The sequence below is a fragment of the Cupressus sempervirens genome, chromosome 10, assembly GCF_028749045.1.
Source record: "Cupressus sempervirens isolate cs-2001-9-10 chromosome 10, ASM2874904v1, whole genome shotgun sequence".
NCBI lineage: Eukaryota > Viridiplantae > Streptophyta > Pinopsida > Cupressales > Cupressaceae > Cupressus > Cupressus sempervirens.
The window spans coordinates 80,389,655-80,415,810 of NC_143127.1; the positions used below are offsets into that span (position 1 = coordinate 80,389,655).

At 35.9% G+C, this 26,156-nt stretch overlaps 1 protein-coding gene across 1 annotated transcript in view; it reads right to left on the reverse strand.

Moving 5' to 3' along the window:
- Positions 1-26,156, reverse strand: part of LOC149532669 (mannan endo-1,4-beta-mannosidase 2-like) — a 99,018-nt gene that overhangs the window by 25,545 nt on the left and 47,317 nt on the right. The window contains exon 2 of the mRNA XM_089804833.1: positions 17,808-18,005. Coding sequence (XP_089660959.1) covers positions 17,808-18,005 — 198 coding nt within the window. The remainder of the gene's footprint in view (positions 1-17,807; positions 18,006-26,156) is intronic.

Consider the following 26,156-nt stretch of genomic DNA (forward strand, 5'->3'; position numbering starts at 1 on the left):
GACTAATTTCGACTAATAAGATTGTTAAGATTATAGCTACAGTTGGATTGATTTAATCATAAGATACAATGTTGATATAAATAAAAATAATATATATTATATATATGATATTATAATTATTATATTATACACACACACACACACACACACATATATATATAAAATATATAATACATATGTTATATTGTGATCTATATTGTTAAATAATAATGATTAATCATAGTGACATTTCTCTTCATGAGACATGTCTCCTACTCTTATATTTATAAGAGATTGGGATCTGCATTTGGAACATACCAATAACCAATCCATGTCATAGTTGGCATAATCATCGAAAAATCGGTGAGTTTCTACTAATCGCCGAGTTTTTTGGACCGGCCAAGTTTTCACAGATTTAATTGCAACTCGGCAAGAGAAAAAATCGCCAAGCTTTTTAGAAAAGCTCTTTTTAAAATTTAAAATATATATATATATTTGTTAAAATCAAAACGTGAAAAGCCTATATATATTATGTAAAATAGAGAATTATAGTATGCTAGTGGAGCTGGGAAGAGAAAGATGTGATTGGAATGATGTATTTATTTCTAGTTTGACACAAACTATTTACTATTATGCTTCCTGCCATCAACATTCTGCATGGGAATGCGATTTTGTACCCACTATGCATCTATATATATATCTAAACTATGCTTGTTTCTTTTGTGTTTTCTTTAATTAACTCATTAGATGCATCTTCTCATTGAAATTTGCAAAAAAAAATTATTTTGAATTAAATTTTAGTGGATTTTTTAGGTTCCTGAGTTTTTTTTTAAATGACAGATTTTTTCCTGAATAAACTTTTAGGGGGCTTGGCAAGTTGTTGCCAAGTCCCACTTTTCCAACTATGATCCATGTTACTGAACATGGTATCAGAGCCTAGTTGCAAATGTAAGAAAATCAGAGACTGATAATTTGGAAGGAAGATCAGATGATGGAAAAGAAGGCTTCATATATATAGGGCAGTGTGTGGAAGGAGGATAAAGAAAATCCAAGTGATTGACGGGTCTGTTTACTATAATAGAGATTGGTTGAAAATGAACTTTTGTTGGCAATGATGTTGATTCACTCACCGTATTTGTAGCCAAAAGGTACATACCTCTTTCTAATGGAAATAGATAGATTACACCTCTGTAGGTATTGCTAAGTACATTGTTGCAAAGAAGAGACCTGGTGAATAACATGAATCATGTAGACCATCAAAAACTATGTCTATAGCAAAATTAGCCATTAACTTCTACATTGACAACAAGGAAAAGTATTTAGAGGGATAATGAAAGAGAAAATAATAGAAGAGCGAATATATGAGTATATACCACTCACCCAATAGGCAGCGGTGAAGTCTACGATCCCAAATGGGAAAAGAAATAACATAACCACCAGCAAAATCGACAGCCACAAGCTTTGTGTGAAAGAAACTAGTTCAAAGGAAATAAGCTCCAATGGAATAAGAGAAAGTAAGTCAAAGTGACACAAACAACATCCAAGCCTAGAAATTCATCCTGCCCAGAAGAGATCCTTCCACCAGAAGCAGTATAGTCATTGTTAACACAAACTAAGAGAACATGTTGGTAGGGATGAAATTTTTATAGGTTCCCCATCAGGAAAGAAGAATGTTTTCCCTAGAGCTAGAAACTCTAGGTGACACCAAACATGGGATTAAAGGAGATATCGTATGCGAACAACATCCACATAACGGCCACAACTATAAATGCATAGAGTATCATGAAAAAAGAATTAACTGTCCATTTCTTCTTCGCTATGCCTCCGTAAAGAGTGATGAGCCTCAACGCAGATTGCATTCCAACGATGGTCACCATCATCATCTTCCATGCGTTGTCTCCATTCTGCACCCATTTTTCTTCACTAATGCCCTTGATCTTCAATTTGACCCCCATATTCATAGGTGACTCTCTCCATCACGGGTCTTGAACAACTTATAAACATGGATCATTAAATTCTCCCACTCTGACCAAAGGTTGAGTGATCAAACATAGAGGGTGTTACCACTATGGACGGTTCACTAGAGCATTACGAGTGTCGTTATTTGAGTTCTTCGACTTTCAACATTGAAGCGATGTTTAGAATTAGTTTTGATAAATCATGTGCTTGTGATGAGCGCTCATGTTCTAGTTGATTACTCAGACATATTGATTGTCTCCTCCACTTCTATTGATGAAGGTTCAAATAGAGATTGTGGTTTTTGAAGGTAATGGGTGATTAGCTTTTGGCATCAATGAATGAGTGTCACGCAGGGTCCACGGTATTTTGTGTGCTAGAAATGACAAATCATGGAGAGGGAGGTGTTATAACTTCCATGGAAATGGTCTACATGATGGGTTATCACCAGTTCCTTGAGGCTCTACGTAGTCAAATTTTATAAACCCTGGTGCAGCTATCTCCCACCTGTGTGGCGTCTCCGTTGACCGACCACTCCAAATGAATTTTTTGTTTATAAGAAGGAAACAATCAATAGTGTATTCCGCAAATGACAAGGAAACATTCACAAGGATAAGACTAAGTCATCACATGGTACGATCAGCCTTGGGACATGTGTTAAGGGTGGAAGATTATTGAACACCACATAGAGACTAAGTCATCACATCATATGATCAGCCTTGGGACATGTTTTAAGGGTGGAAGATTATTGAACACCACACATAGTTAAAAGGTAATTTATACATATAGAACCTTTCACTTTACTAATAATTCAAGAGGTACATTTATAAATCTATATCATTATTATGAACTTATGTTCATTTATATATAGAGATGTAAATGTTCATACATAATTTTAGAAGAATTATATATATATGGTGATTATAAAGTATAGATATTTTCTAAATAATTTCTTATAAATATAAATGAATATAAATTGAGATATTAATCATATAAGAAAATAATGTGTTGGAAATATAGATTATAGTATGCATATAGAAGATGCAATATATGCATGTACAAAATTTAGAAGATATTTATTATATTGGAATTATAGGGATCATTCTAAAAGTAATAGAGAATCAAATTAGTTTCTAATTATCTACATTTTGTTGGAAAGATCTTATATTGAATATAATCTAGGTCTCTCTCTTATTTTCTAATATGTACTATAAGAGCTATGTGCCTTGATCTTTTCCTTTGAGAATGATCTTGCAAGAAAAAGAGGGAGATTGAGATTCAAAGGAGACTGACAGCTCAATCGAGGCAACCTTAAAAGAGAGGGAGCATATAGAGGATATGATTCAGTCAACCTTTGATGATCTTGATCATATTAATTCAAAGGGAGTAAACCAAGTTGTGATAGATTTACTAATGATATAAATTTGGAATACACAGATTGCAAGATGAGCGTAATATAGGTTAAATCAAAAGATCAAACAAATACATCTGCATGAACAAAGGAAATTTGAGTTGTTGTGAGACGTTAATAAAGCTTTTAAGAATTCATTAGAATCATCTACGAGTCTCTTTGATGAATGAAACTCGACATATGAGTTGTAGTTTCATTCACGTGGCACAATCATACTCAATCAAGATATTGGCATATTGTGGACAAGTTTGAGAAAATGGAAGGACGTGTTCGCTTCTACTACTAAGCTAAATGAATGTTTGGACCTTCAATGGACGAAAAGAGCAAGTTGGAACTTAGAAAGGAGTTGTCATATTTGATATAAAGTTGTTCAACAATATAAGAATGAGTGGAAATTTTACACTGTGGGGAGAATAATAGTCAATTTTCCATTTCCACTTGAACCTTATTTAGAGGGGAGATGTTCCATTCTCAAATAATCTAAGAAGACAATTTCTGAATGTGCAGATAAGTATTCTTATCTTTTACATTTATGTACTCATTGTAGTCTCTCTTATTTGTAATTCTATACATACTATAAGGGTTATTTGCCTTGATCTTTTCCTTTATGGTTGAGGATGTTCTTACAAGCAAAGGAGGTTGGTACTTTACACATGCTACCAAATATCGTGCGGACTCAATCTAATGATAGTAGCTCCAAAGACTCTGATGATCAAGATGGATAAAGTGAGGCTCTTGAAGCAAACATATTTGGTGATTGAGATTATGAGTATCCTTCTACATTAAAAGGGAGTATGATACTTCTTCAAAAGGCAACGTAAGAGCTTAGAAGATTGATACTCAAAGGAAGTCTAGAAATACATGTGTGTGACTGCATGAGAGACTCTAAGGGAGTAACCAGAGGACATGACTTCCCAGGATCATTGTTTAGAGGGAGAATTTTGAGGTGCAATCCTTTGTAAATAATATCTTCTCCATAAGGAGAAGCTCTAAGTGAAATTCCTTGTAATGCATTCTTCTCTGTAAGAGAGAATTGAGGTGAAAGCCTTTGTACCAACCTCTGACTTGGTTCATGGTGGTTACTATTTCACATATGATATCTCATGAAGGTCGCAATCTTTCATTGACACATATAAACAAAAGGTAATCATTGTACGATGACAATCTTATAAATGGTAGACCTATTATCATGACAGATTTCATTAAGTTGTTGTCTAGAGTGTTGAAAGACATGATAATGAATGTATCATAACGGACTTCATTAAGTTGTTGTCACAAAAAGATTAAATTTTTTGCAATTGTGTTATAAAATGGGAAAATCTTTCATATGTGTGAGGTCACTATTATAAGGTGACAACTTTATCAATAGTTGAACTATCTCCTAATAACAAAATGTGTTGGAGCAAGTGTTATCATGGTTCTTCAAGCCAGATTATGCCGGACACCTTGATAACCAACTTATCATGGTTCTTCGGGCTAGATTTTGCCGGACACCTTGATAATTAACTTGTCATGGTTCTTCAAGCTGGATTTTGTCGAACACCATGAAAATCAACTCATCATGGTTCTTTGGGCCGGATTTTGTTTGACATCGTGAAAATCAATTGTTATGGTTCTTCGGGCTGAATCTTGCCAGACACCATAACTTAAATCTGGCATAGACCACACTTAAAGTGGTGCTTAAATCTTGTATAGTAATTGCTTCAATTCTTTTTTTGCTAAAGAGGGAGCGTTGGGAAATTTAGCCTTCTAAATAATTAAATATCATACTGAAATGATATCTTTGCATATACTTGAGAGCATAATGTGTTCCATTATAAATCCTCCCTAGCTAAGAGGAAGTGTTAAGATTATACTTACAGTTGGATTGATTTAATCATAAGATACAATGTTAATATAAATAATGTATATTATATATATAATATTATAATTATTATATTATATATATATATATATCTTATATTATCAATGGTAGGTGGTGCCCCAGGCCAAATTCCTTTCCGATAATGCTTCCCCCCCTTCGATAAGATTATAGCTACAGTTCGATGATTTAATCATAAGATACAATGTTGATATAAATAATATATATCCTATATATATATATATATATATATATATATATATATATATATATATATATATATATATATATATATATATATATATATATATATATACATATGTTATATTGTGATTTATATTGTTAAATAAAAATGATTATTCATAGAGTATCATGGACCTTAACTAACAACTAGCATATCATCAAAAAATAGTTACTACCTCATATTCATGAGAAGGCACTTATAATAGTTATTTTACATGTTCATATGAAAGAGATTAACGGTAACAATCAGTTTAACTGAAATATCATAACTAACAATTGAAGGGATATTACATCAGAAACGAGTGGTTAAACATTGATAATCAAATTAAAATAACATTGAGGATTTTAAGTTTGCAATACCCTAAATTCCAAAACCGGAATCCGCCTAGGGCAACATCTACAAAACCCGAGTTAGTCCACATATACCGCTTAGGGCACAAAAGTTATACCACTATATTGTAATAAACAATATCATTTAGGGCAACAAAACCATTGTAACGTCCCCATTTTTCCATTGCTAATTATGACAATTAAAAGTAAATAAAAGATATGTTTATATTTTTATTCACATGAGAAAAGGGCAGATATAACAACCATCAAGTAAGCCTATCTCATACATGCAATTACATTTCATGACCAATTTGTAAAATCAACTAATTTCATTGATTTCCTAATACATTTAAAAAGGAAACTGATTTCTAAGCATTGAAGGGAATAATTGATTAAACAATAATAACCATCTAACATTTCTTCAACTTGAGAATTCAAATATCATGAAAGTAAAATACCCATTACCAGAAGATATTGAATGGAGATTGTAGCTCTGCCTTGTGCAAGCCTTCGCATTTGTTGGAGAGGAGAAGCATTGTCAGGGGCTTAACCTCCCAACCACGGACCCTTAAGTAACCCCACACAATCTCAACTGAAAAACACCCTCCCTACCCAAAACTAGGCTTATGACCACCAATGTCTAGCCACTGAGCAACCAAATGTTAGAGTATCAACCCATCGCTCAACTAGACAACAAGACTTAACACTGGACTACCATGAGCTGACTCAATTATTTACTATTGTTATGTGTTATTGATCCATCTTGTTCTTGCTATTGCAGGGATGTTCTCTTCTCCCACCCTTCTTCTTGACCATGTTGGTCCTTATGGGTGCTTTCCTAGGAGATTTCTTGAGTAAATTTAGTTCTGGTATCAATTTACATTTCTAAATCCAAATCTTTGAACAAAATTTTTATCATCGCTTCAAAAATTGAAATTATCTCGGAGGCATATTGCCAACACCTTTATATAAGCCAAGGTAATTTAACAATATGCACAATAAGTATTTCGATGCTTTGAAATATCATATCATACACAGAATTTGTAAGTGGCATATACATAGCGGATCACTTATAGTAATATATTGAGAACATATGATGTTCACATCTTATATCATCATACGATCTTTTTGCTGTAACATAAATAAAGGGATAATGTAATGCATAACCTACTAGAAAGAGGTGAAATGCCTTGTGTGGTTAGAGATGGCTATCCTCGTCTGGTAGACGAAAATGAAAATCTACAAAAGTGGATGCTAAGAAAAGACTTGGCAAGTCTAATACCACATGCTTAGCTCTGAAAACATATGGAGCTCGCACACAATGCAATCTATAGTGCTCGCAGTCTTTGGCTTATGATAATTTCCATAAGAAAGGAAGGAAATCGCAGAGCTAAAAAGAAACTAGAAAAAGAATGCTCGCATAGCCATGGCGAGAAGATATATAAACCAACCTACAAATGCATGCTCAGTTATAAGAAAGGCTGAGGTGGTGGACGCATAGCCAAGCATCGATTCCGTAATGAAATTACATTGCATCGGTTGAAATATTTTAAAAGCGTGTTTGAGAATAAAAGCCCGATGGAAAGATAGGCAATCACTCAAATCAACTAAAACAATAATAATGAGACATATAAAGGTTCTCCTTCCAAATAATTTTAAAATATATTGGCATCATGGTATCTATGCTACCTCTATTTCTATGTACACATATACATACATGTGCGTAAATTTAATAATTTATTTTATTTGTACCATTATATTGATTTACGCACATATATATACATACATGTATGTGCAAGTATAGGTACCTGATATCATGGTGTCAATGTATAAAGTATAACAGGAGGTTCCACAATGATCTCATATAAAGAAAGTAAAAAATTATCTTACTAATTAAATGCTTAATGTTTTTCTTTTATTGATGTGTTATGAACTGAGTGGTTAGCTCATGGTTGTCCCCTAGTATACCCTTGCTTGCCTAGATGTTTTTCCTTGGTCATGGTGGTTTAGGACTCCTACTTATTTGCTCAATGGTAGGTGGTGCACCGTGCCCAATTTCTTTCTGATAATGTTTCCCCCCTTAGATAAGATTATAGCTATAGTTGGATTGATTTAATAATAAGATACAATGCTGATAGAAATTATATAATATTATAATTATATATATATATATATATATATATATATATATATATATGTTATATTGTGATTTATATTGTTAAATAATAATGATTAATCATAGAGACATGTCTCTTCATGAGACATATCTCCTACTCTTATATTTATAAGAGATTGGGATCTACATTTAGAATATACCAATAACCATGGCAGTGTAATTACATTTGCATAAACCAATCCATGTTAACAAAGATCACTTCCTTGGGCTCCTCAATGGTACACTTTCACTTCTTACAACGTGTCAATCCTGTACTCGATGATGCCTTAAGGGTGTGATGGACTTGAGTGTTCATTTTCCTCGACTTGAATATTTTGAATAATTGTTCCTCACAGCTCACTCCTACAATTTAATCTAGCTCAATTTGTATATTATATATATAATATTATAATTATCATATTATATATATATATATATATATATATATATATATATATATATATATATATATATATATATGTCATATTATGATTTATATTGTTAAATAATAATGATTAATCATACTCTTATATTTATAAGAGATTGGGATCTGCATTTAGAACATACCAATAACCATGGCGGTGTAATTACATTTGCAGAAACCAATCCATGTTACTCAACAAAGATCACTTTCCTAGGCTCCTCAATGGTACACTTTCACTTCTTACAAAGTGTCAATCCTATACTCGATCATGCCTTAAGGGTGTGAAGGACTTAAGTGTCCCTTTTCCTCGACATGAATATTTTGAATAATTGTTCCTCACAGCTCACTCCTACAATTTGATCTAGCTCAAATAATTTTATCATCAGTCATATTCAAATTGTCAATTGTGTTTTCTGTCCCTTGCATACATTCATCTAGTGTGCCATCACAGTCCTTCAAGCCATTACTTACCTTAAATTGACTTAACATTCCAAAAGCTCTCATTGGATTGAAAGGTATAGGAACATAGGCCCAAGACTGAACGACCTTGCTCAATTTCAATCCATCGTGCCTAGGTGAGGATGGTAGTGGCATAATTGAGGTCAAATGAGGAACTTGTACTTTTGGAATCACATCTAGGGCAGGCTTGCAATAGTAACAAATACCATCATCAACATTAGGAGTTGAAACAAAAACAATACCCAACAATAGACACTGGTGCAAAGATGGTGATGAAACAATAATTGTGACAATGGTTGTAATAGTCAAATCCTAAACCATGGCCACTAACAAAATTACTCGAACTACCTCAGGAATCTTAGCAAAGGCAACCTTTTGTTCCAATTCCAAATAACATTTGACCTAAGATATCTCTGCTACATCCTCATTATCCTTGCTCTCGTTCCTTGTAATCAACAGTAGAAAACATGACTATCCTGACTAGGTTTGCCCTACAGTTAATAAAGCTCCCTAGTTGGCAGTGTATGTTAAAGCCTTGGTGACTGCCCTCTTCTAGATTAAATAAGTTTTTGCCTTTTCAAACATCTATCTCCAATTACCTTGCTGGACAATTAAAACCAAAAGTTGACTCTATTAAGGAAAGCATCAATATTGCCCCACATTCTCTAATCTTTGGATAACTCCATGATTGTGCAATGCATAGAAGTTAAATTTGTCATCGTCAAGATAACTCTAATAATAGTAATCAAACATGACATTTCCGTGACCTACAAAAAAATTACTCTTACTTTGAATCCCAGTACATCCTCTTGGCCTTGGAGAACTTCAATAACTAGGATGGATAAGACATGGGGCCAAGGTTGCCCATGTATAATTGTTCTAAAACCTACAGATATAGGCAACAAAGAATCGGCCAGCACTTTCTTGGTTCTGAGAAAGTAGAAATACCAGTCAAACATTGGTAGCAGACTTTCATGATGACTAAGCTACAGATTACATGTAACAACCCCTTATCCTGGACCTTAGCTAACAACTAGCATATCATCGAAAAATAGTGACTACCTCATTTCCATGAGAAGGCACTTATAATAGTTATTTACATGTTCATATGAAAGAGATTAACGGTAACAATCCATTTAACTGAAATATCATAACTAACAACTGAAGGAGTATTACATCAGGAACGAGTGGTTAAACATTGATAATCAAATTAAAATAAAATTGAGGATTTTAAGTTTGCAATACCCTAAATTCCAAAACCAGAATCCGCCTAGGGCAATATCTGCAAAACCCAAATTAGTCCACATATACCGCTTAGGGCACAAAAATTATACCACTGTATCGTAATAACTAATATCATTTAGGGCAGCAAAACCACTGTAACATCCCCATTTTCCCATTGCTAATTATGACAATTAAAAGTAAATAAAAGATATGTTTATATTTTTATTCACATGAGCAAAGGACAATTATAACAACCATCAAGTAAGCCTATCTCATTCAGGCAGTTACATTTCATGATCAATTTGTAAAATCAATTGATTTCATTGATTTCCTAATACATTTAAAAAGGAAATTGATTTCTAAGCATTGAAGGGAATAATCGATTAAACAATAATAACCATCTAACACTCCTTCAACTTGAGATTTCAAATATCATAAAAGTAAAATACCCATTACCAGAAGATATTGAATGCAAATTGTATCTCTGCCTTGTGCAAGCCTTGGCATTTGGTGGAGAGGAGAAGCATTGTCAGAGGCTTAACCTCCCAACCACGGACCCTTAGTAACCCCACACAATCTCAACTGAGAAATGCCCTCCCTACTCGGAACTAGGCTTATGACCACCAATGTCTAACCATTGAGCAACCAAGTGTTAGAGTATCAACCCGCCGGTCGACTAGACAACAAGACTTAACACTGGACTACCATGAGCTGACTCAATTGTTTACTACTGTTATGTGTTATTGATCCATCTTGTTCTTGCTATTGCAGGGATGTTCTCTTCTCTCACCCTTCATCTCAACCATGCTGGTCCTTATGGGTGTTTTCCTAGGAGATTTCTTGAGTAAATTTAGTTCTGGTATCAATTTACATTTCTAAATCCAAATCTTTGAACAAAATTTTTATCATGGCTTCAAATATTGTACTTATCTCGGAGGCATATTGCCAACACCTTTATATAAGCCAAGGTAATTTAACAATATGCACAATAAGTATTTCGGTGCTTTAAAATATCATATCATACAAAGAATTTGTAAGTGGCATATACATAGCAGATCACTTACAGTAATATATTGAGAACATATGATGTTCACATCTTATATCATCATACGATCTTTTTGCTGTAACATAAATAAAGGGATAATGTAATGCATAACCTGCCAGAAAGAGGTGAAATGCCTTGTGTGGTTAGAGATGGCTATCCTCGTCTGGTAGACGGAAATGAAAATCTACAAAAGTGGATGCTAAGAAAAGACTTGGCAAGTCTAATACCACACGCTTATTTCCTAAAAGATATGGAGCTTGCACACAATGCAATCTGTAGTGGTCGCAGTCTTTGGCTTATGATAATTTCCATAAGAAAGGAAGGAAATCGCAGAGCTAAAAAGAAACTAGAAAAAGAATGCTCGCATAGCCATGGCAAGAAGATATATAAACCAACCTACAAATGCATGCTAAGTTATAAGAAAGGCTGAGGTGGTGGACGCATAGCCAAGCATTGATCCCATAATGAAATTACATTGCATCGGTTGAAATATTTTAAAAGAATGTTTGAGAATAAAAGCCCGATGGAGAGATAGGCAATCACTCAAATCAACTGAAACAATAATAATGAGAAACATAAAGGTTCTCCTTCCAAATAATTTTAAAATATATTGCCATCATGGTATCTATGCTACCTCGATTTCTATGTACACATATACATACATGTGCGTAAATTTAATCATTTATTTTATTTGTACCATTATATTGATTTACGCACATATATATACATACATGTATGTGCAAGTATAGGTACCTTATATCATGGTGTCAATGTATAAAGTATATCAGGAGGTTCCACAATGATCTCATATAAAGAAGGTAACAACTTATCTTACTAATTAAATGCTTAATGTTTTTCTTTTATTGATGTGTTATGAACTGACTGGTGAGCTCATGCTTGTCCCGGAGTATACCCTTGCTTGCCTAGATGTTTTTCCTTGGTCATGGTGGTTTAGGACTCATGCTTATTTGCTCAATGTAGGTGGTGCCCCGTGCCCAATTCCTTTCCAGTAATGCTTCCCCCCCTTCGACGAGCTTCTACAAGGAAATAAATTTTATACTTGTAAATAATCCTTAAATCTGTCGGATCACAAGTGCTTTATAAATAATCCTTAAATCTGTCTTACTCTTTCTTTATATACTTGTATCCAAATATGCTTATAAGCTCCTCGATAAGTCTTCTAAAAATGTTCTACAAAATATACTTATAAATATTTGTCTTTAATTCTTTATCAATTGCTTGTATTTTTTTCTTTCATCATGATGTCTCAATCTGAATATATCATTGTATTATTACTCCTTCACTGCTCCGCCCTTTTTCTCATATATTTATTCCATAAACTTCTACACTCTTTGCTGACATTCTTGCTCTGCTTTCTTTACATCACTGCATTTACATATTCCTTTTATCCCAATTCTACACCCTCTTCTACTTCATTTCAAACTGCTATATATATGTCGGAGGTGTCCCTTTTTAAATAGACATGCCATTTCAAATGAGTTGCAATACTTCAAAAACTCTTATAATCTGAACGCAACATTTCATATATATCTAATAATTCCCTTTAATATTTAATTAAAATTATGTCAAAACTCGTTGATTTGAAGACTCTCGACAACATCTGCTATAACCTCTTTTTGCGATGGTTTAGTTTTGCATAAACAAATTTTACTCTCTGATTGTAATCGGACAAGGTTATGCTTATCTCATACTTTGCTTCAAATCAGATCGTTCCATTCATTAGTTTAGTTATGAATTAAACCCAACGGATGAGGCTATACTGTCAATAACATTTCAATCTGACGTGGACGTTATCTTTTATCACACTGTCCACCGTTCATATTGCTTTATTTATTTTCAGAACCCTTGACAGCTTCTTTAGTAATTCACGGCAACTCCATAAAATGATGTATAGATGCTTTCTTTAATTGACGACATCATTCAAACTGTATTCTAGTGGATGACTCGGCGTCTCATTTTTTATATCGTTGATTTGCCTAAATTACATATTTTAAATTTTCCATCGCTATCTCTAGTTACACATCGTGGCATTCATTTGTATTTGGTAAATCTCTGTTGCCGCCAATATGCCTTCAATCGTTTCTCTCTACACCTACTTTTCTTGGCAGGTGACGTGGCTGACATGTATGCTCTGTTCAGATTTCATTTCGAGAATCTCCGGTTTGATGATAATTGCTGCTGCTATATCATTGTTTGTTATGTTAAATTAGAAATTACTATATTCTTCAAAATAACTTTGTTGAATCGCTGCATATACATCCAACTCACCAACTAAATTTTCATCTACTTCATACGCTGTTGGATGGACTCCCTCTACGTTGTTCGACACCCTTCTTTGTCTTATTTTATCGGATCTTTGATATTGTTATTATTACAGTTTTTAAACACAAACAATATTTCCTTGTCATATGCCATCGTTGTCTTGGGGAATCGATTACATTGAAGAACATTGATATCAACATTGACTTGTCTATGTGTGTTCTGACCTGGAGGACTTCCGGTGGCATGAATACGTTATTATCTTTGTCTGTTCATTGATTGTGGTAACTTTCATCTCTGGAAGTACATATGATGGGCGTCGCATATGCTTCTGTATCACCACTTTAAAAATGAGTCGCTGCTTCTATATTGTTTACATTGATACCGTTGTGTATATGCAGTCATAGTTTTTTTTTTTTATTGAACTTCTACCTCCTACAAGCTACCTCCTACAAGCTAACTGGTCGCTGCTTCTCAAATCTCATGTTAGCCTTAAAAGTTCATATTCACGTCATTCCATATTTAATCGCTGCTTAGTATATATATGTATGTTTATGTTAATGATTGACTGCATGATATATCAAATCGATGCATATGATGTGGGACTCGTTAGATTTCTTTAACAGATGATGTGGGATTTGACCATTGCTTGCTAACCACTTAATCTTCAATCTGCTGATCTATGCATTTCATGCCTATTGTTGCGGTTTTTATAATCACTGTAGTTGTCATATGTAATATTATTATCTTTTCTTTGACCACACTGTGCTATATACGACTTTTCTTTATCTCTTCACTTGACGGTCTTTAATTAGTTCTCTATCTTGATAGTTTGAATTGAAACTTCTACATATAATCACAGATACATCTTCCTTTTCATGTTAAAAATGTACAATCCTTAATATGAATAGGTGATGTAACTGTTCCAACATAATTATAATATCTTCAACATCTTTATAATCATCAATGACAATATTGCTTTCTTTTCTTTGACATCAATGACAATAACAATCTCTCTGACCGGCTTTGACATCAATGACAATATCTCCTCACCTTTGTGTATAGTTTGTGGTTTTTTTCATGAGGTGGGTTCGCTTGAAGGTCAGGAGAATGCTGAAAAATTCCAAGGGCTTGGTCTTGTTTGGATTTTTCTTTAGGGGTTGGTTTGGGACCTGATTTACCCTGCCTGTAGCCAAGTGTTGTCCTTTTTTCTGATCTGGGCTTCTTTTTCTGCCTCACAATGGTCTCTTTGTGACCCTCCTATTGAGGTGAAGCATCTCCTTATTGAGGCAAGGGTTTCCAGTCCCGCTATGATCAGGTTTTGGCTATTGTGTGGCACCCTTCCTCTTCTATGTTTCCTATTGAGGTGGAAACATCTTCTATTTAGGCGAAGATAGGCTTGGTGGAAAAGAATGTTGGTTGCTCTATGTGGTTGGTCCTAATTGCTCGTAGCCTGAAAGAGGGTGGCTATCAGCGAGTGTAGTCTCTTCAAAGCGTGTTCCACCTTTGTTGCTCCTATAGAGGTGGTGTTTTTCCATATTGAGGTAGGAAGAAGTGTTGTAGTTGAGATGGGGATTCTCGATGGGTTTGTGCGTGCATGCTTTGACTTGTTGGCTTGGGGAGCCTTTAAACCTCATTGTTTGAAGTTTGGGGAACCTTTCAAATTCCTTGAGGTAATTGTGGGAGCCAAGTCAAAACCCACAATGGTTTGGGAAGCCTTTAAAATCCCCATAATTTCAGCTAGTTTTATGATGATCAATCTTGTTAGTTAGATTATATTTATGGTTTTTGGAGCCATGCTCAAACCCAATGTTCAGATTTGGGGAGCCTTTCAAAACCCCAAGGATCTCCTTGTTCACGAGACTTTCTCTTTTATTTGAGTCTTCAATTGTGTGATCTACTTTCTGGGCAGCTGGAGCATTGTTGGATTTTTCCTTATTTGTTGTCGTTTCTGTTAATTTTGGGCTGCTCATTAGAAATGCCTTATCTTTTGCAATGATTCAACTATGCTTGTAAAGGATTTCAGGATCCCTTCAAAACCTACTTTTCCCCTAATCAAAACAAAATTTAAATATTAAAATTTTATATAAATAGTAAATTAAAAACTTATTAACCATATAATTCAATTAAAAAATCATATCTATTACTTTTTATTTTAAAAGACAAACATGAATTAAAAAACTTATTGCCAAAATAATAAAATGGTTGTTTTTTTGATAGAGATCAAAAAAACATGTGGACTCATGAGTCCAATGGCTAGTCAAGTCGACTCGCCATGGAATTGCGAGCCAAGTTCAAGTGAGTCTTTCCCCAATGACTTGCGAGTTTTCCATTGACTCGCACAAATCTTTGAGCATGAATCACGCAACCCAATCAAACTTCCACCCAAGTGATAAAAAGGTTTTTTATTTTTTTCACTTTTTCTCTCATTTGGTCTTTTTGCTCTTAGTTATAACAGGGTTCTAGGCTGTGGAGAGGTTAAACAGTCAAAATCAAATCGTGAAAATACGGTTCTTCCTTTTGCCAAGTCTTTGTCCAGTCCTTTCACAAGTCCTTTGTGAGTCCAAGACCAATTTTTTGGTTTTTCAAGTTCATGGCGAGTCCGAGTCTTTAAAAGTTTTAACTATGATTTTCAAACCTGATAGACATTATCACAATATAAAATCATTGCTTAGAATTTATAAAACATGGCAAAAGTCATTATTAAAAGAAACTTAAACAAGGTGACAACTTTCTAGAGATTTGGAATGAGCAGTAGCAGCATCTTCCCATTGCAGAAACTATGTTGTACATTGGAAAACGCATCTATCTTGGTATCTAAAGTACTATTTTCCTTTCCCTATAATCGTCAGCTGCCACAACTAGTACCTCTCAAACTCTAGCCTGCAGCCAGAAGAAGTTCGGCAAGCCCTAAAAGAAGATTTATTAAGGTCATGTTATTATTCAGGAAAAACTAAAAAGGCTATGAAAAAGCCCTTTAAAACGCTCTGCAAAAATACATTTAATAAAACTAGTGTCGCCCTGTTCCATATGATTTTTTGGAGAAATTTTAACAAATTTCAGATTTTTTTTATAAATTTACCAAATTTTGAACTTGAAGCCAAAATTTTAAAAAACCCTGTGACAAAGGTATTGGAGTACTACAACTCATTCAAGCACAGATTGCATCAATCGAGTAACTCCCAATCACTAGAGTTTAAAGAAGTCAGTTCTCCCCAATTCAATGCTTGGTCATGTTTCCAAAATGATTGCTAGTAAAGGGACTCGGTCTAGATCCAGGTGCTCTGAGACTCTGCAGCCAAATAATTTGAATAGCAAAATCACAGCTTCCCTTATGACTAATGAGAAGCTTCTCGTAATATACTCTTCACATTGATAGATAATACCTACAAAGTTATTACCAAAAAGTTATTACCAAAACCATCCTCAACCATTTCAATGACTGGAAATTTTATGTCCATAATACTAATAGTCTAGCCAGTTAGCGCTGTTTGCAAGGTCCCCTCAGACAAATCTTGCAACATCACAAACATGTCCAGAGTTTTGTCACTGCTGAACCATCAAGCTAGCATAGCATAATATTCGATCCAGCAACCCCAACATCTATCAAAAAGCAACCATGGTGACCATAGCTATGGGAATCCTTGCAATATTTAAAAGATATGCAACACCAATAGTGCATATATTTGTAGATATCACCAAGTAGACCATTACAGGGGAACAATAAAATTATTCACTGTTTTGCGCATGAAGGAGAAACTGTCTTTGCCAACACTCTCTATTCTCTCATCTACAAGGGAAATCCTGCGGATTTTACTCATGATAATCCTTGCAAAGGTGGTACATATTGTTGAGCGAATTACCTTCAACTTGTATAGAAATGTATCTCTGATTCTATATTGAATATAGGGTTGTTGCTTCTGTGCTTCTTGACCGGTATTCTTTGAAGCTTCTCTTATGCTTATGGGTACAATTAAAGTTTAGTAAATCTTTTGGACACTGGCTTGATTTTGTTGTTTTAAGTTTTGCCTTTCATATGAGACATTCCATTATAGACGTGGTCTGAATACACTCATTATTGCTAACTCATAAACTCCTGATTTCATCTTGAAGTTTCCCAATTCTCTAATTCATGGCAAAATCAGGCTGTGTAAAAGGTAAATACAATTAAATCAATCAACATCAAATTCAACTACTGTTATCGAATGTCAGTTTAAAGTCAAACAAATGTGTTGGGATTCAAAACTGTAAATGCTTCGTAGGCTTTTATTTCCAGACCTCAGCAAACATGAAAAACTATAGAATCGGACTTTACCTTTGATTGCCGAAGAAGATATGATCAGGAACTTACACACCTTGATGCTTTTAATACTTCTAAATTAACAGTGGAGTCTGAACCTTTGCTGACCTAAGAATAGACAAGAGCTGTATTAGTATTACCTTGACGTAGTCCTTGTAGTACCCACGAATAGTGGGATCATCAAAAAAAGAGTCATTTGAAGATCGCACATCAACTCCTGCTGCATACGCCCATTGTACATACTGATCCTTCCCACCATAGGCATTGAGATTATTAACAAGGCTGAAAATCAACCTAAGTCCATTTCTCCTTGCTTCCACAATGACAAAATCTAATGCCTGCAATCACTATTCCAAGGATTATCAATTTGTTGAAGAACCTAAAAACAAAAGTTCATTTTGACAATGATATTTTACAACTGCCATAATCAGTGAATACCATTTTATTTTGAAAATGAAACTTGGAAGAAAAGAATCAAATGTCTCTGTTAAGACTAGTTTGTCCTCAAGAAGAGCATTCATTTCTCATTAAAAAGCACACAATAAATCCAAAAACAATCCAACTCAATAACACATTAAAAAATGAGAAAAGCTCAGCAGTGTGGGCTACCAAAAAGTAACTATGTTCAGCATTTGGGTTTTTGCAAACAGTAAGCAGCAAATAAATTTAAACACGAGGATGCAGCCTACATCTTACAGCACTCTTTGCAGCTATTGAAAGAAAATCATGTGGCAACTCACTGACAAGGGAAAGATAAGTGTTGCAACATTTTACAATATCTAGAAACATATGCAAAGCAAACAAGAACAAATGATCTGAATGATCTTTCAACTCTGTTCTGTTATGAACCCAAAGATTCATGTAGAGAATTCAATGACAACTGCCATAATCAGTGAATACCATTTTATTTCAAAAATGAAACTTGGAAGAAAAGAATCAAATGTCTCTGTTAAGACTAGTTTCTCCTCAAGAAGCGCATGCATTTCTCATTAAAAAGCACACAATAAATCCAAAAACAATCCAACTCAATAACACATTCAAAAATGACAAAAGCTCAGCAGTGAGGGCTACAAAAAGTAACTATGTTCAGCATTTGGATTTTTGCAAACAATCAGCAGCAAAAAAAAATTATACAAGAGGATGCAGCATACATCTTACAGCACTCTTTGCAGCTATTGAAAGAAAATCATGTGGCATCTCACTGACAAGGGAAAGATAAGTGTTGCAACATTTTACAATATCTAGAAACATATGCAAAGCAAATAAGAACAACTGATCTGAATGATCTTTCAAATCTGTTCTGTTATAAACCCAGAGCATTCAATAATTGCTGCTGAAGGTACTTATTATGTCGTTTATTGATGATGTTTCCTTCAGAGCGATATCTACACTATATATAAGAGAATGCAAAGTCAGGCCCACGTAGGGTCATATCCCTATGTGGACATGAATAGTCAAACATATTGAAAGTTACACATTTCAAGCATGCATAGTAATATAATGAAACCAGTGTTAATTAAAGTTTAATTGATCGGTCATAATAATGTCTCTCTTATATATGAGAGCCCGATACATATAATAGATCAAGGATAATAACACCAAGACTTATATGAGAGAAGTCCGATATATATGAGGCAAACAATATGATATTTATTTGGTAAATCATGTCTCACACTAATATCTATATATATAGATCATACTGATTTACTACATGCTTCAATTCGACTGAAGCTATACTTTAACATAGTTAAAAGTATTCCTACAGTGCTGAAAAGTGTCTTGGGTGCAAATCCAAGGTAGGCATGCAAAAAGTTGACTTGGTGTTGAAAATCCTCTTGGAGTGATTGAATGCAACATGGGCACAAATCCAAAGGTAGGCAAGCAAAAAATTGTCTAAGTACTCAAAATCCTCCTACAATGCTCAAGTGCGCTTGGGTGCAAATCCAAGGTAGGCAAACAAAAATTTGTTAAGTTTTGAAAATCCTGCTGTAATGCTCAAATGTACCTTGGGCACAAATCCAAGGTAGGCAAGCAAAGATTTGTTGAAATGCTGAAAATCTTCATTTAATGCTCAAATGCGCCTTGGGCATAATTCCAAGTTAGGCAAGGAGTGTTAGAGTAAATAATTAATTTACTAATTATTTATTCTATTACTTAAGCTTACTTTGGTAAATGCATTTATTTATTAGTTGTAGTCTAAGAGTTCGTTATAAGTTGTTGACAATACGAGAGTTTGTTCTCTCCTAAGTCATACTTATCCTCTCACATTGTTCGAGGACTTTCCACCTCAAGTAGATGTATGCTTAGTTGTCACACTTATCTCCTAGCATCTTCTAGCTTGTTCTGGAAGATTCCTGGAGCTCTTTATAAGCGGGCTCCCTCATTGTATTTTCATATCAAGGCATATTGTAAATACATATCTTCTTGTGTTTGCATATTTTCTCTCTCATGTTCGTTTAGGGTTTTTCCCTTGCTCCACGCCCTTCCTTCCTTGACTTCTCTTTGACAGGTTTTCGCATGCAGGTGATCTTGGGCGTTTTCGGAGTTGGATTTCATCAACTCCAATATGGTATCAGAGCCTCCCTGCTGCTGCTTCGTTGAAGAATTTTGAAGGCATGATTTGGAGTCACAAACCCTAATTTGTGCATTTTTTCTTCAAATAAGGGGACCAGCGAATTTTTGGAGCACTTTCAGCCCAAACGGACGCTGTCATTGGATCCGGAAGGCACTTTTCAGCTAGGATCCATATAAAACTTGTCGATTTTGGAGACAGGGCTCCGGGAGGCAAATTTTTTTAGTTTCAGGGCTTCCGTACGGACTGTACGGACGATTTTGGCATCAAAAAAATAAATAAAAGGTAAAAACAAGCCATGCCGCCGGGCGACCACCACTGCGCCACCCAGCGGCCGCCCGCGCCCCACCGCAAAAGCCCTGCGCTCGTTTTTCTCTCGGGCGCACCTCCCTTTCCCCACCACAGAGGCACCTCTTCAGCAGCGCTCCCTGATCTGTCCACCGCCGCCCGCATTCTCCACCAGCTTCTCCCGCTGCTCTCCGCAGATCCCGCCGCCTCCGCCGCGGAGCAACCCAATTCGCCGCTCCGCCAGGTTCTTGCACCTCTGATCTGCCACTTCCTCCGCCTGCAAGCCGCTTCTGACAACTCTGCGCCCAGTCGGATTTTTTGCAGCACAGTCAGTACTAGTTGGCAGCGTGCGAGGGTGAGACGTGGCCTGGGTGCCACGTGGACCGGCCACGTCCCCTTGCCACATCAACCGTGCTACCATGTGGCACTACCACGTGACAGCTACGTGGCCTCTTTTTTTGCGGCGACGGCCACATGGCTGTCAAATTTAATCTCGGCTTTTGCTGACATCACTACATCATGTGCCTTCTTGCACCTCTCCAGGTCATTTTGGACCTACTTGTGGTTTTTTGGCCATAACTTTTGCATACGGAGGTATTTTTTCGATCCGAAAGAAGCGCCGGGTTCTAAGACAAAGACATTGGTGCAAGTATTTTTAGGTTTTGATGCTTTTTTATTGCCTGTTTTTTCAGTTGAAGTCCGAAGTTCTGTTTTTGACTCCAGCATGCATATTTTTTGCGTCCCATGTCAGTTTTTTGAAAACTTTATATTTCTGGAAAGCTGGTTCTATGTACTTTTCAGAAATGTGGTCCTTTTTCTTAGTTTTTGGCCCATGCTCTTTCTATCATGTTTTTAGCGTTTTTTCTATATGGTGGATATCTTGAGTGTTTTAGGGCCGAGGATCGTTTTCCTGGCATGGTTTCCTTTGTTTTGAGCTATACTTTGTTTTCTATCAGCTTGTTTTCAATTTTGATCATTGTAGCTATCATTTTGAAGCACTTTTATCTATCGCACTGAGATAAAGTGCCACTCTTGCATTCCGGGGATCATGAATGTTGTTTTTGAGTCAGTTGTACATGCACTATTTTCATAAAGCACCATGGGGGGGATAGTTGTTTGTTGTTTTAGGCATTCTCCCTTTGTCAAGTGAGTGTCCCTTCCACGACATTAGCCCCATGCAGAGTCAGTTTGACCGTGTCTTTATAGGTGTCTGTACCTCTTCCTCTCTCGTCATTCTTGGTTCGTCTGCAGGAGACTTTGGCCCACCTTCTCAGTTGCCTGTCATCTCACCCCGTCTGCATTAAGGGGGGGTTATGCTGTTGTTCTAATGCATCCGTGGTTCGATGGTTCGATAGTGTGAACTATGTATTCAGTGGTTGATCCTATGTACAAGGCGATTGCAGTGGCTGGCTACCTATGCATTTCGGTGAGATGGATCATCTACCATATAGACACGCTTGGTTCGTGCCTTCTTCTTCCATGGAGGTTCTTCAGACCAGCAGTTTTCTTCTGATGGCAGATTTGCAGCTTATTCATGCTTCAGTGATGCTCTTAATGATCACTCCTTGTTCCTGTTTTGGGGGACATTTCCCTAGTTGGAGGCTTCTTCAGTTCTTCACTAGGTTACCTCTTTTTGGGGGAGGGTTTTTCCCACGTGGTTTTCTCTCTTTCCTTGTTTTCAGAGGTTGCATTTTGTTGCATTGTTCATGGGTACCTAACATGGCCTCGTTGCCGAGACCCATTTTGCATTTCATCTTAGTTTTGTGAGCTTAAGGCATTTCCCTAAGTTGCACTTAAGGGGGGGTGTTAGAGTAAATAATTAATTTACTAATTATTTATTCTATTACTTAAGCTTACTTAGGTAAATGCATTTATTTATTAGTTGTAGTCTAGGAGTTCATTATAAGTTGTTGACAATACGGGAGTTTGTTCTCTTCTAAGTCATACTTATCCTCTCACATTGTTCGAAGACTTTCCACCTCAAGTGGATGTATGCTTAGTTGTCACACTTATCTCCTAGCATCTTCTAGCTTGTTCTGGAAGATTCCTAGAGCTCTTTATAAGCGGGCTCCCTCATTGTATTTTCATATCAAGGCATATTGTAATACATATCTTCTTGTGTTTGCATATTTTCTCTCTCATGTTCGTTTAGGGTTTTTCCCTTGCTTCGCGCTCTTCCTTCCTTGGTTTCTCTGACAGGTTTTCGCATGCAAGTGATCTTGGGCGTCTTCGGAGTTGGATTTCATCAACTCCAACAAGGAGAAATTTGTCTAAGAGTTAAAAATCCTCCTGCAGTGCTTGGAACACACCTTGGGCGCAAATTCAAGGTAAGCAAGCAAACATTTGTCTAAGTGTTGGAAATCCTCCTATGATGCTCAAATGCACCTTGGGTGCAAATCCAAGGTTGGCAAGTAGAAATTTGTCTCTGTGTTGAAAATCTTCATGCTATCTTCAAATGTGCCTTGGGTGCAAATATAAGGTAGGCAAGCAGAAATTTGTCTAAGTGTTTAGAATTCTCGTGCAGTGCTCAGATGGGTGAATTCTCTGTCATGCTCCATATACTCCCATCAGCATGGTTGTGCGTACTTTGGGAAGTTGTTCGAAGTTATGAGAATCCTCTACAAGGTATAGAATATACCCATGAAGTGTGTTGATGAAGTTAAACACCTTGAAGGGAGGTATTTTTGGAAAAATATTGGAGAGAGAGAATTTCTAGGTGTGAGTTCTAGATAGACATGTGGAATCTTTGAAGAAAAATAACTACAAATTGGATTGGGAATCAACAAGAAAAGACTTCTTAGAGAGACTTTTTAAAAAGTAAATATAGAAGAGTTTTGTGTTATATTAAAAATTCCTTGCATGATTCTTATGTGAATTATTTTACTTTGTAGAGAAAAGAATTCCAATTCAAGGCATTCAAGGTTTGAGACCTCAAAGACCAAAGTTCAAGTGCAAACAAAGAAGGAAGAGTGTAAAACCTTGAAGTACCTCCAAAAAATCTAAAGATCACAGTCACGAAAGAGCAACGAGGAAGAATTCCACTTCCAAACATTCAAGAAAGGCATTCAAGTTCTTGAGACCCAATTCAACTATGAAAGACTTCAGCAATGACAAAATGGTCAACAAGAATGACACCCAATCACCTTCCACGGTCAACATGTCCCAATTCACTGCATTCAACGAAGAGAATCCTTGAGTGGTTTTTTTGAGTGATAAAGCATTAATGCATAATGTATATTTATTTTGCCCCTCTCATGTTATGTGGACTTACATAGTGGGCAATTACTACCACACTAAAAAAGTGGCTCTCTTTTGATTGGTTCAAGTAGACCTCTCATCAATTGCAGGTTCTCTCTTTTTCCCCAAACCCTAATCATGGATTAGTTTCCAAAACCCTAATAAGGGGTTAGGTGGTAAAATCTAGGTTGTTGGTTTTGCTTCAAACCTGGCCACCCATTGTATAGGGAACCTATATAAAGGGCTCACTTCTCATTTGTATAGGAGCAAATTTTGAGACTATTTCTAAGAGCTACCAAGATAATAAAGTTTTCATTGTTGGTTTCATGGTGATTCCTTGATGTATTTCGGTACTTGCATGGTTTCATTGTTCCCTCACTTAGAGTAGATTTGTTTTTCAAGTGCTTTGATATTAGTGAGGAATGCAATGGCATTGGATGAATTTTCATGGCTCATACTTTTCGTAGTTTGTTGATTGTAAGTTGTCATGTAAAGTAACTATGAGCCCCCCTTTTTATGGATGCTTAGCTATTACCATTAGATGTGCATTGCCTATTATGATGATGTTCATAGTGATATAGAAATTATTTGCACAACCCTTGGAGACTGTAACAATCTTGTGTAGTTGTTGAATTTGGTGAAGCAAATTTTAGTAGATTTCATCATAGCAATATTCATTTTCCAAGTTTTTAGGATTAAAGTAGAATTCTTAAACCCTGATCTCATTGACATTCAACATATATCATGAAAAAAAAAAGCACTTCCATTGCTATATCATCTGAAGGCTCTCATAACAAGTATAACCCAAATCATCTTGACAATAAGTACGTAAGTCCCCTTGTGATACTAACATATCATATCAACCATTGAGCTTATCCACAATCCAAAACTGACATAAGAGAACCTTCAAGTCAATTGTATGATTGTTAGCAATCTTAGCATGCACATGATTTTGATCAAGAGGATAGTATATCTCAATATTTTATTCTATTGTTAGTATGGTCGTAAAGCAGCCATCAACAAGACATCCCCCTCCAGTCCCCAATACTTGCTCAACCCTCCAAAACACTAGGAAATGTCCCAAGCCATTTGGGGGCAACTAGAGAGGATAGGATATCTAAATACTTTATTCTACAGTTGGTACAATCATAAAACACCCACCAACTAGACAACCCCCTTCTATCCCCACTACTTGCTCAACCCTCCAAAATGCCAAGAAATGTCCCCAACCATTTGGGGACAGCTTGTCGTCCTTGGAATAACTATGGAAACATTTAGGCTAGGAATGCCCCTGGGCGTTAAAAAAGGAAAAAAACAAATCAAAATTATGGTTGCTTTCTATACCATTCCGTATGAGAATCAAAGCATATATTTTGAAAGCTCTCATAAAAAGTACTGCTTGAATCATCTTGACAACGAGTACATAAGTCCCCTCATGATACTAGCATATCATATCAAACATTGAGCCAATCCATAATCCAAAACTGACTTAAAAGAAGCTTCAAGTCAGTTGTATGATTGTTTGCAATCTTAGCATGCACATGATTTTGATCAAGAGGATAGTATATCTCAATATTTTATTCTATGTTGGTATGGTCTATAAAGGGATAAAATAGTACGCACTTTCTACCATTACATTACGGGATCAAGAGGAAGAGACCAAACCCATAAAGTAGATCCAGCTAAAGCCTCTAAAAGAAAAGGGATAAAGCTCAAGACCTCAGCCTTGCAAGTTTGGAGGCTTACTTGTCATTGATCCCCAAGTATGAAGATGTGATAAAATATATGTGAATCAGATCTAGAAAAAGAAATGAAAGGATTAGAAATAGAAATGTTCGCACCATTAAGAACAATGAAGGAAGAAGACCAAATGACTGATTTTCTGCTGATTGGAAGCCTGAAATGACCGGATTTTTCCTCTAAGCCCCCAAAAACTGCAATCTGAACTAGGTTGGAGTCTATTGCTAAGTTGGATAGGGATAACCCTTACCTGGGCCAATAACTGGTATCTCATGACCTAGATCTGCACTTTGAGCTACTAAAATTGTGATTGTTCAATGACTGAAGGGCCAGGGATAGCTTCAGCATGGATAGCTTGCTTGTATGGAAGATGCCCAAATGAGGAGAGAAAGCCTTCTTTAATAGTGATTTCGGAACAAACCCCGAGAAGGGCCGACTCAAGAAGGTGGAAAAAACAATATTTGACATTAGGCCCAAAATTTCTTTAGGAAAATCACCTAGGTAAGGGACGACCTCATCCCTTACCAACCAAGTAAGGGGCGACCTTGTCCCTTACCCTAGTTGAGGGATGAGCTCGTCCCTAACTTGGAGGTGAAAGGACCCAGAAATGGGCTTCGGATCCTATAAATGTTTAAGAATCAAGAGAAAATAG